We start from the raw sequence: 12001 nt of genomic DNA on the forward strand, positions 1-12001 counted from the left end.
TAGCTCAACCATCTCCTTATTCCTTTTATAAATAAAACTGCCACAAGCTTCAATTGTCACTAATTATATCACGTGGTATTTTCCTTTTGAAAAAGCAACAGTGTATACATACACTGGTTGTTACAGCAAAACTTAATTTAAAAAACTTGCAGAGTTTGTTATTAATTTTTTTTTTTTTTGATGGGGTCTTACTCTGTCACCTAGGCTGGAGTGCAACGGCATGATCTCCGCTCACAGCAACCTCCACCTCCTGGGTTCAAGCAATTCTCCTGCCTCAGCCTCCTGAGTAGCTGGTATTACAGGTGTGTGCCACCACACCTGGCTAGTTTTTGTATTTTTAGTAGAGATGGCGTTTCACCACATTGGCCAGGCTGGTCTTGAACTGCTGACTTCAACTGATCCACCTGCCTTGGCCTCCCAAAGTGCTGGGATTACAGGTGTGAGCCACCATGCCCAGCCGGTTATTAATTTGCATTTCTATTGCACAGAATAGAATGTGAAATATGTGCCATTAGACAATCAGATGTTTAAACATTAGACTAGCATTTAACACAGCCTTCTAGTCATGTCTTTTTGGTTGATAAAAACCCAATCTTGAGAGCTAAATTTAATAACTACCTCAATATGCAATGCCCTCAGGTCTATTTCTTTCTTTCTTTCTTTCTTTCTTTTTTTTTTTTGAGACAGACTCTTGCTCTGTCGCCCAGGCTGGAGTGCAGTGGCATGATCTCAGTTCACTGCAACCTCCGCCTCCTGGGTTCAAGTGATTCTCCTGCCTCAGTCTCCCAAAAAGCTGGGATGGCTGGTGAGTACCACCACGTCCAGCTAATTTTTGTATTTTTAGTAGAGATGGGGCTTCACCATGTTGGCCAGGCTGGTCTCGAACTCCTGACCTCAGATGATCTACCTGCCTTGGCCTCCCAAAGTGCTGAGATTACAGGCATTAGTCATCCTGCCCGGCCCTCCTCAAGTCTCTTTCTATATCACAGAACTTATAATTAGTATTTTTATTAAACAGTCTATGTAAAGTGAGGGTTTACCAACAATCTATCAGCAAGTTTGTTTCAGCCTTTAATTGTATCTTTCTCAGTGTTTCTGGAAACGAACATTTAAAAACTGCTTATTGTTAATCTTACTAAAAATGTCTTAAAAAAAAAAAGACCTAAACTATTTTTCCCAGGAGGCAAAGAAGAAGAGTAGGAAGTTCAGTATCTAGAGATCTGCTTCCTCAAGCAAATTAATGTCTTTGGTCCTCTCCTACTTCATCTGTGAAATTGGGAGGCTATAGATTCACTAAATCTGGCCTTGGATTTAAGGTCCAGTCAAATGCTAAAAATCTTGATTCTACAGATATCCTTAAATAAAGTGTATTTCTTCCACAATAAAAGGTAAAATCCATATCATCTATAGTAAAAATCTGGCTAATCAAATACTTCTCTTGATCTTAGAAGAATAACAAACTTTTCGGAACCTCAGTTTTTCCTCCTCAATAAAAAATGAGGTTTAATGAGACAATTTATATCATATATTCCAATTCTATGATCTTCCCAGAAAATAACTTTTAATAATAGTCAAGATCTTTTTGATAGAATAAACACATAACTGTATTAGTTAAATCTAACTCTAATACATATATAATAGATACATGCTGATAGAAATCAATTTGAATTTTGAAAACTTACTAAAAGTGAACTTAATTTGATCACACAAATAGAAGAACATACTTCAATTTATAGCAAGAGGAAGTAATTATTTAGCCATACTCTTAACTACTCAGGACTGTTTATATACTACCATGTTATCATATTCTTCTTAGATATAAGTGAAAACAAAAAATATGTTTGATTAATCTAAGAAGAGTCAATCCCAAAATAATGTCAGGCACATCATGAACATAAATAATTATATACTGATAATGAAAATGACAGATACTAAATATATATGGGAAAAATAAAATTTCATACATTCAATAATTATAATTCAAGGTACTTATTAAATCTGATAAATAAGTCTCAGGTTTTCAAAGGGCCTGCCATATCATTCACTATAGTATAGCTACTTCCTAGTTCATTTGATTTTAAAATAAAATAGAGTAGGCAGACATACTATATATTTAGACTATCTAAAGGAGAAGACATTTTTGCCAGTAATACATAGCCACATAATGATATATAGTTACAAAAATTATCCTTAATGGAGTTAAGGTCAATGATCCAATAATTTCATTTAGAGGAATCTGCTCCAAGAAAATAAGCAGAAATATAGACAAATATGTATGTACAAATATGTGCAGTGAAGAATTATTTGTAATAGATAAAATTGTAAACAACTCAGTTATCTGAAAACAAGGTAGGTTAATATATGATCTATTGACTATATTATTGTACATAACAAAGACTTTTTAATGACATGGTAAAAAGCAGATGAGAATTTTAATTTTATCTTTATATATTTTTATACTATGTATATTTTACACAGGTGAAAATGATATATGCTCAACTTGTATTTCCCAAAGATCATTGCATCAACACAGTAAAAGATGGCAAATGAGAGCCTAGTATAATTCAATCAAGAAATAAAGAAGGTATGAACAAAGAGGGTATTAATTAATAAATTAATAAAGAGGGAATTAATACAATGGCACTAGTAATGAAAGGAAGAAATATTACAGTTTCAAGAGATTTTTAAAAAGTAGAATCAACAGGTTGTGGCTGCCAAGTAGAACAGCAGGTAACAAAGAAGAACTGTAGGTAACAAAGTGGAAGTATGGGTAACAAGGAAGAGATCTGGCTAAATTTTAATTCCACAAACTGAAGTTGGAGATGCAGAAGGCAAAATAGCTTAGGGTAAAATAACAAGATCAGGTGACTCTGAAATAAAATTTTAAGTTTAAACAAACTTTCTATATATTATGTTTAATATGGCAAGATCCATTCTATATATTAGAAATGATTTTTATTCAGAAAGGTCCAATCATCTGGAATATTGACTAATATGGAATACATTTCTTAATGAAGCAATAACAGTGAGTTATTGCTATTGTAAAATCTTTATTCAGAATTATCTCAGTAGGGGAATAAAGTGTTTAATTTTTATCAAAATATTTTAATTTGAAAATGGCAAACATGAACTATTTCAAGAAAAAGCTTTGTAAGTTACCATATCATTTTTATTCTCCATAAAAATGCTGAGTTTCTTCAAGAATGACACAACTAGAATTAGCAGTTCAAAATTGTCCCGATCAAGGGCCTTCACCAACATGTGAACTATGTTCTTGTTCCTCATTTTCAGTTCGGTACGAGTATCCTCAGCAAGATTCAGAAGCAAATAAAGAGCAACTAGAAAAATGAAATATATGAGAGTTAAAGAATTAGTAAACTGAATCAACAATTTAGAAAATCATTTCTACTCACCAAGGCAACAGAGATAGCCCTAAAACGTTAATATATTATTTTGAAAATTTTAACTGGTTAGTAATTGGTTAATTAAAAACCATTTATTGTTACTGAATGGGATATATGTGTGTGTGTGTGTGTGTGTATTTAAAACAAAACATATATATAAAAAATAATTCATACAATGCTGAGAAGGACACAATAACCAAAATAAAACAATGATTCCTGCCCTCTTGGAGCTTACAGTTTAATAGAAATCAAATGGCAACTAAAGGTAGATAAGTCAGGAAAAAATAATGCAGACAGGGGAAAATAGTTTTTATACATATAGAAAACAAGATAACATATTATAAAACTTTAACACCTAAAGTCTGCTGTGTTAAAAAGTGCAATAATCCAAAATATACAGTATAGCTACAGCTAAATTTGAGCCTACTAAAATTGACTTTTCGTATGCAAACCCATTTTCTGTTAGTTACTATAAGAAAAGACCTTATGAAATTCAGTAAGACAATTATTGTACTAGACAGAGTTGAAGCCACTGTTTGCTAGTTTTAAGTAAAATTTCTTTTAGATTTGTATAATAAAAATGCTTAGGTTCTCAAAGGAAACTTATTCTCTTTTTATAGTGAAAACGATATTAACAGATAATGTTTTCCATTTTTCCTTGATTGACAGGGAGCTTCAGAGTTCAATTTCTGTAAGAATTATGTAGGTTTTTATGTTCAATACAGTCTTTTTGCTCTCTTGTGGCCTCACTGTTTTAGTGTTTCACTTCATGTATTCTTGCCAGCTACCTCTAAATGCTTATGAAAAGAAGAAATACATGCATATGCATATTCATAAGTAGATAAATATAAAATTTATTTATTTAACAAATATTAGAGATGGAGGGTGGAAGGCCAAACGTATCTATTGTATGCCAGGCCTGTTGATGTATAAAGCGTATTTAAATTCTAAAACAGTTTTATGAGGAAAGAAGTATTATAAAAATTTTACAGATGGGAAACCCCTGATTCAAAGAAATTAAATAACTTTCCCTACCATACAGCTAGAAAGTGTGCTAAATTGAAATTCAAGCCTATCAGATCCAAAGCTCACTCACATACTTACACTATTACATTATGCTGACTTTCTATATGAGGCACTGTCAAAAGGTTTTAGAATTACACTGAAAAAACAAACAGGTTTCTCTTTACAGCCAAGATAGATGTAGCAGGTTGAATATCGTCCTCCGAAAATTTATGTTCACCCAAAACCTCAGGATGTGCTTTATTTGGAAATAGGGTCTTTGCAGATGTAACTGGTTATGGTGAGGTAATAATGGATTAGGGTAGACCGTGAATCCAATGAGTGGTGTCTTAAGAAGAGGAGGAGATGACATAACAGAGACCGACAGATTGGGAAGAAGGCCATATGAAGACAAAGGCAGAGACTGGAGTGATGTAGCTAAAAGCCAAGAAGCACCAAGGATTGCTGGGACCCACCAAAAGCTAGAAAGAGACAGGAGAAGATTCTTTTCCAGAGCCTTCAGAGAGAACATGGGCCTGATGATACCTTGATTTTGGCCTTCCACCCTCCAGAGCTATGACAGAATAAATTTCTGTTGTTTTAAGCCATCCAGTTTATGGTAATTTGTTACAGCACCCCAGGAAATTAATAGGATGGGGTTTTAAACCTTTGCCTGACAACACCACGAAAAAACCTGACTGAAATACACAAAACAAAGATTTTCACAATAGTGGACACCAGACAAGGAAGGACAGTAATCCCTGAGAGATAAGAAATAAATGAGATAGTCCTATGTTTATCCTAGAATATTGCCTTGAGAGAGTTTCCAGGTCACAACACAGTGAAGGAGAATCCAGGCAGAACCTGATAGTATCCCTGAGTTAAGGAGATGAAGCCAAGAATCCAGAGATGCCAAGGAGTTCACAGAAAAGAATATTGAAGAAGAAAGAGCTGAGCAGAGAGAAACTCTGGAGTTCTAACAGAGGCCTCCCTCAAATATTGAGTTGAGTATTGATGGGAGCGTAGGAATTTAAGTGAGGCTGGGACAGAACAAAATGAGAGGAGTAGAAGAACAAAGCTGAAAATAATGCCTGCTTCTACCAACCATACTGGCAATCTCATAATTCATGCATTAGTGGGTAGAGTCCTCAGAAGGGTCTTGTCTCCGTAGTGGGAAATAACCAGCTTTATACAAAATGCTGCTTCTGTCCAGACTAACAAATTATAAGAGTAAGATCCAAGAGGATACAACTGTTTCCAAATAATTTAATTATGTTCCTAAACAAAACTCAAAGATATTTTTAGGAATAAAAAATCCACCTACAACAATGTAAATTTCACTGTCTTGCTTTTTTTTTTTTTTTTTTTTTGAGACGGAGTTTTGCTCTTGTTGCCCAGGCTGGAGTGCAATGATGCGATCTCGGCTCACTGCAACCTCCACCTGCCAGGTTCAAGCAATTCTCCTGCCTCAGTCTCTCGAGTAGCTGGGATTACAGACATCCACCACTACTCCTGGCTAATTTTGTATTTTTTAGTAGAGACAGTGTTTCACCATGTTGGTCTGGCTGGTCTCGAACTTCTGACCTCAGGTGATCTGCCTGCCTCGGCCTCCCAAAGTGCTGGGATTACAGGCATGAGCCACTGTGCCTGACCCTGTCTTGCTTCTAATCAAAGATTATCAGTCATACAAGAAGCAGGGAATACAACTCACAAGGAAGAGAAAAATGAACCAATTGCAACCGTCCAAGAATTGACCTAGAGTTTAATTATAAAAACGGAACATTATAAGTTATATAACTGTATTCCAGATCTTCTAAAAGTTAAGTAGAGACATGGGAGATATCACAAAAAAATTCAAACTTCTATCACTGAAAATTATAATGCTTGAGACTGTAAACTAGATGAAATTAACAGCAGTTTAGAAATAGGAGAAAAAAAGATTAGTGAAACTGAAGACATAATCACAGAAACTATCCAAAATTAAACACACAGAAAAACATGGAAAAAATGTTGAGTTTCAGAGAACTGTGGAACAACTTCAAGTGGCCTAATATATGTTTACCTGAAGTACCTGAAGAAATAGTAACAGAAACATTTCCAAATTTAGTGAAAATTATAAACCCAGAGTTTCAACAAGCTCCCTAAACTCCAAAAACAAGAAACAGAAAGAAAATTACACCAAGGTCCGTCATAATAAATTACTCAAAATGAATGATGAAGAGACAATCTTAAAAGCAGTCCAAGAGAAAGAGACCTTATACTAATATATAGACAAAGATAGCATGACAGCAGACTTCTCATCAAAAACAGCGCAAACAAGGCAACAATGGAGCAACATCCTTATAGTATTAAAAAAGGTTGTCAACCTAGAGTTCTAAGCCCAGTGAAAATATTTCAAAAAGATAAAAATATTTTTAAAATAAGACATTTTTAGACACACAAAAGGTAATTAACCACTGGTAAATATGTCCTACAAGAAACATTACAGGAAATTGCTCAGGCAAAAAGAAAATGACACCAGACAGAAATATGGATCTATGCAAAGGAATAACATCAATGGAAATGGTAACTCTACAAGTAAATACATAAGATTATTTTCTTAGTAAATATATATTTAAAATAAAATTGATTATTTATATAAAATGATAATGTGTTATAAGGTTTTTTGTTTGTTTGTTTTTGGCTTTTTTTTTTTGAGATAGAGTCTCACTCTGTCACCTGACTGGAGTGAAATGGTGCGATCTTGGCTCACTGCAACCTCTGCCTCCCAGGTTCAAGTGATTATCTTGCCTCAGCCTCCTGAGTAGCTGGGGACTACAGGCATGTGCCACCACACCCGGCTAATTTTTGTTTTTTGGTGAAGACAGGGTTTCCCTATGTTGCCCAGGCTGGTCTCAAACTCTGGACCTCAAGTTATCTGCCCAGCTGGGCCTCCTAGAATGCTGGGATTACAGGTGTGAGCCACCACACCTGGCCTTGTGATAGGGTTTGTAACATATGTATAAGTATAATAAATGTTAGTATTAGCATAGAGGTGGGAGAGGGAAGAAGTGATTGTAACACTAAGCACGAAATGGCACAAAATACTTGACAGCAGACTTAACTTATGATAAGTTAAACATGTATCACTTGTAGGTAATTATGATTAAAGATGTGTGATATAAACCTTAAAGCAATCAATAAAATAACAAAAGACTTATAGCTAAGCTAACAATGGAAATAAAATAGAATTTTAAAAAGTCTCAAATTCATATGAAGGTGGACAAGAAGGAAAAAGGAGGAAAAAGACATATACACACATGCAAAGCCAATCTAAATGCTGTTCATAAAAAAACACACTTAATAGAGACATAAATATATTAAAAATATATAGACAAATATATCCCATGATAACACTAGTCACAAGAAGTAGATTAACATAAGAAAAGGTAGATTTTAGACAAAAAAATATATCCAGCCATGATGAAGATCACTTCATACTGGTAACAAGGACAATTCATCAATAGTACATCTACATCCTACATCCTTATGTCCCCAAGAAGAGAGAGCTTCAAAAATACATGTGGTGAAAACTGGTAGTAGTGCAGGAGCAATAAATAACTCACAATTATAGTCAGAGATTTCAATATTACTCTCTCAACCATAGAAAAAGTACAGGAAAACATCAACATATGTAAAGACTTGAACATCAATTATTTGGGGAAAAAAGATCTCCCTTCTAAATAACCCATGGGTCAAAAAAGAAACCAAAAGAGAAACTGGAAAGTATTTAAACTGAATGAAAATGAAAACAGGACATATGAAAATCTGTGGGATGCCATCAAAGAAGTGCTTAATGGGAAATTTTTAGCACTAAATATCTCTATTTGAGAAGAAAGGTCTTGAATAAATGACCTCAGCTTCCATCTTAAAAAAAACCAAACCCCCCCCCCCCAAAAAAACAAAAATATAAGAGCACATTAAACCCAAAGTAAGCTGAAGAAAAAAAATTACAAAGATCAAAGTAGAAATCAATGGAATAAAAAATTGGTAGGGCTAAAAGCATCTGATATCAAAATTTTCTATAAGCTATGGTAATGAAGACACTGTGCTACTGGCATCAAAACACACAAAAGTGATGGACAGAACAAAATAGAAACCCAAAAATAGGCATGACACATATGGACAAATGGTTCTGACAAAGATATAAATCAATTCAGTAGATAAAAGATAGTGTTCTCAAAAGTAGTACTTACATAATTAGCTATTCATATGCAAAAAAAAATGAAGAACTTTGATCCATTCCTCACCCCATATACAAAAATTAACTCAAAATGTATTATAGGCTTAAGTAAACTGAGACTATACAACTTCTAGAAGAAAACATATGAGACAATAATTGTAACCTTTGGTTAGGAAAGGATTTCTTAGATACAATACCAAAACCACGATCGAAAAAACACTAAGTTGGAATTCATAAAAATGTAAAATTCTGCTCTTAAAAAGATACTTTAGGAGAATGAAATCATGTAGCTGCATAAATGCTTATATCCAAAACATGTAAAGAATATATATAAAACAATCCAATTTAATAATAAGGCAAAAATTATGAAGGCACACTTCAACAAACAAAGAGATGGCAGATAAGCACATCAAGAGATGCTCAACATAATCAGTCACTAGAGAAATTCAAATCAAAACCACATACATTCATGGTGAGAATACAAAAACGACTATTATAGAAAAACATCTGGCAGTTTCTTACAAAGTTAAACATACGCCTATCATATGACTCAGCCATTCCATCATTAGGTATTTAACTAAGAGAGAAGAAAGTGTATGTCCATACAAAGACTTGTAGACAAATGTTCACAGCAGCATTAAAATTGCCAAAAATTGGAAATATTCTAAATGATCAACAGGTGAATACAAAGAAATACTATTTAATAACTATTTGATAAATGCAATAATATGAATGAATCTTTAATTATGCTGAGTAAAAGACAAAAATACATATATACTACATGATTTCATTTATATAAAACTCTAGAAAATGCAAACTAGCCTAAAGTGACAGAAAGATCAATGATGACTTGGGATTGAGGAAGAAGGGAGAAGGTAGAAGGAAAGGGAGAGATTACAAAGATGTATGAGGAAATTTTGGGAGTGATGGATATGTACTTTATCTTGATTACGGTCACCATTTCATGGGTATTTACATATGTTAAAATTTATCAAATTATATACTTTAAAATTATACAATTTATTATCTATCAGTTATACCTCAATAAAGCTGTTAAGACTATACAATATCTGCATAAATAAAATATTTGGTTAGAAACAGAGCTCATAAACTTTTGCATGTTAAAAAAGTCAAATTAGTTCTTCGAAACTTTTACACGAAAACAATTGCTTTCTTGAGATCTGATGCATTTTGGATTACATGCTAACATAGATAATACCTATTATTTTCTAGCATATTTTAAAATGAACTTTTGAAAATCTGACATTTTCTCCAACAGGCTGAACTAAATTACTTGGCTTCAAATATTTAAAAAACTCAGTGTAGTTAAAATTGCTAATAATCTTCACAGGATGAAAATATTTTGGGAGTTAACAAGTATTTCCACATACAAAGTTAGTCAAACACCAATTAACTACATGAATCATCAAATAGTCAAGTAGAATCCAGGAATTAAATTCACACTTAAAAGTCCCATGTCATTATCATTAACCACCATAAGATTTTACATCTTATCAGTAACCAAAAAACCATACTACTGAAGTTTTAAATCTCTTAATAAAGCTAGAGACAAGGAATTCTTTTCTATTAAACAAGAGAAGTATTTTAAAATTTTTATATCAATTTCCTAGGAAAGTAATAAAATAATTCACTTTATAAAACAAGTAAGTTAGGGTTGAAGAGACAAAGATTGTTATCATTGAAAAGGTCACACACTAGATTAAAAAATCCTTTCTTAGGAAATAAATAATAAGTATATAAACATTTAGGAACTAAACGGGGAAAAATAGTAGAGTGAAATTTAAAATATTACCCATGCTAAAGAAAGACGAACTTGTAGCATATTAACATTTATAGAACTTTCAGTTATTCTCACATTAGCTTTACAGGTATGATAAAAAAGTGAACAAAACAAATGTATTTAGAGTAAGTACTTTGTTGCCTTCCTCATTGCTTAGGAATTCATACCTCGTAATAGCTGTTCCTGTTTTACCACAAGCCCCTGGTACTTTTTAAAGGTTTTTTCATAATCCTTTCTCAAGGTTTGATTTTCAGGGTCTTCATCAAGTAAACAACTTGTTAAGGATCATCCATACTCACTGAAGCAAAAAAAATCTACTGATAAATTCTATGAACAACGGCACTATTAGATTTTATATGCAACTTTATCCAGTTATTTTTCTCACCAAAAGTTTAACTAAAATGTTCTCTGTATAATAATTGTGCTGTAACAGCACTTCTTATCTAAGTGCTCATGGATTTCCTAGGAGTCCTTGGGTGAACAAACTTTTTTTTAATGTAGCCCACAGCTAACATCATATAGATGTTTGAACCTCACCAAATACTTGAATTCCCAGAAACTGTATGTGAGTATTTCAACAGATTATCAAGTGGGTCCACGAACCAAAAATATTACTGCCTCAGAGAATGATTTAGTTACTAAGAACACTGGATTTTACTTCAGACAGAGGCCCAGAATATTTAAAGGATATAGATTAAATCTAAAGCTTTTGTAGCAGCCTTTTCAGACTAGAGATGCCAAGAAAGAACTAGCCCAAACTTAAAGGTAAATAAATTTTAAAAATCACATCTTTTGGTCCCAAATCGTCCCCTGGACACCTTGCAAAAATAATCAGTTATTTCAGCATGTGAGTCAAGCATATGACCCCAGAATATGAGTCAATGCAGCTAACCTTGTTGAATACCACTTGTATCAAAGTACAAAGAAATTTAGGACATAATAAAATAGTAACATGTCAGGAGAAATGACCAGAATTCTGATGTAATTTTTATATCCCTTCAATTACCATAATCTATTGAGTCTAAGACACATTTTCCTCACATCTTAACATCTCCAAAATGGGATGTGTCTTATAATCCATGATGTGTCATAGCTTAATTGAAAGCATATGTTCCTCTCCTAGCGGTTAAACAATAGTGAATCTTAAAATTAATGGTGTCTGATATAGAAATACAGTATGTCCTAAGATATCAGTTCTTGTCACCAAACAATCACAAAATGCAAATTCATGATTGCTAAAGAGTTCCACTAGTGGTTCCCTGCATACTTCTCCAGTTTAAATAAATTTTAGGTATCACTGAAGCATTCAGGAGTCTTGGGACTCCAGAACTGATGTAAAGTCTCTAGGATTCTTGGGTTGTCGATGTAGTTGAGTCACTGTCAATCTAGATGCCAGAATTTTATGGTATGCATAGGAAAATTATAAACCTGAAAAGATTCTAATTAAGAAAAGTCAGAGCTTGTGTGTGGTGTGGATTTTATAGCATCTTGGAATTCCATGTGACAATAATAAAAGTCTGAGAGATTTTGTACACAATAACCTGAGTTAACCTATTACAACACAGATTAAAT

At 33.3% G+C, this 12001-nt stretch overlaps 1 protein-coding gene across 7 annotated transcripts in view; it reads right to left on the reverse strand.

Moving 5' to 3' along the window:
- LOC105493039 (kinesin associated protein 3) overlaps nucleotides 1-12001 on the reverse strand; it is a 164563-nt gene that overhangs the window by 103088 nt on the left and 49474 nt on the right. For all 7 annotated transcript variants that reach the window (XM_011760482.3, XM_071075473.1, XM_011760484.3 and 4 more), the window contains exons 8-9: nucleotides 10597-10695; nucleotides 3160-3338 (exon numbers count right to left, since the gene is read on the reverse strand). In XM_011760482.3, the coding sequence (XP_011758784.1) occupies nucleotides 3160-3338; nucleotides 10597-10695 (278 nt within the window). The remainder of the gene's footprint in view (nucleotides 1-3159; nucleotides 3339-10596; nucleotides 10696-12001) is intronic.

This window comes from Macaca nemestrina, chromosome 1 (assembly GCF_043159975.1).
Source record: "Macaca nemestrina isolate mMacNem1 chromosome 1, mMacNem.hap1, whole genome shotgun sequence".
In the NCBI taxonomy this organism is placed as follows: domain Eukaryota; kingdom Metazoa; phylum Chordata; class Mammalia; order Primates; family Cercopithecidae; genus Macaca; species Macaca nemestrina.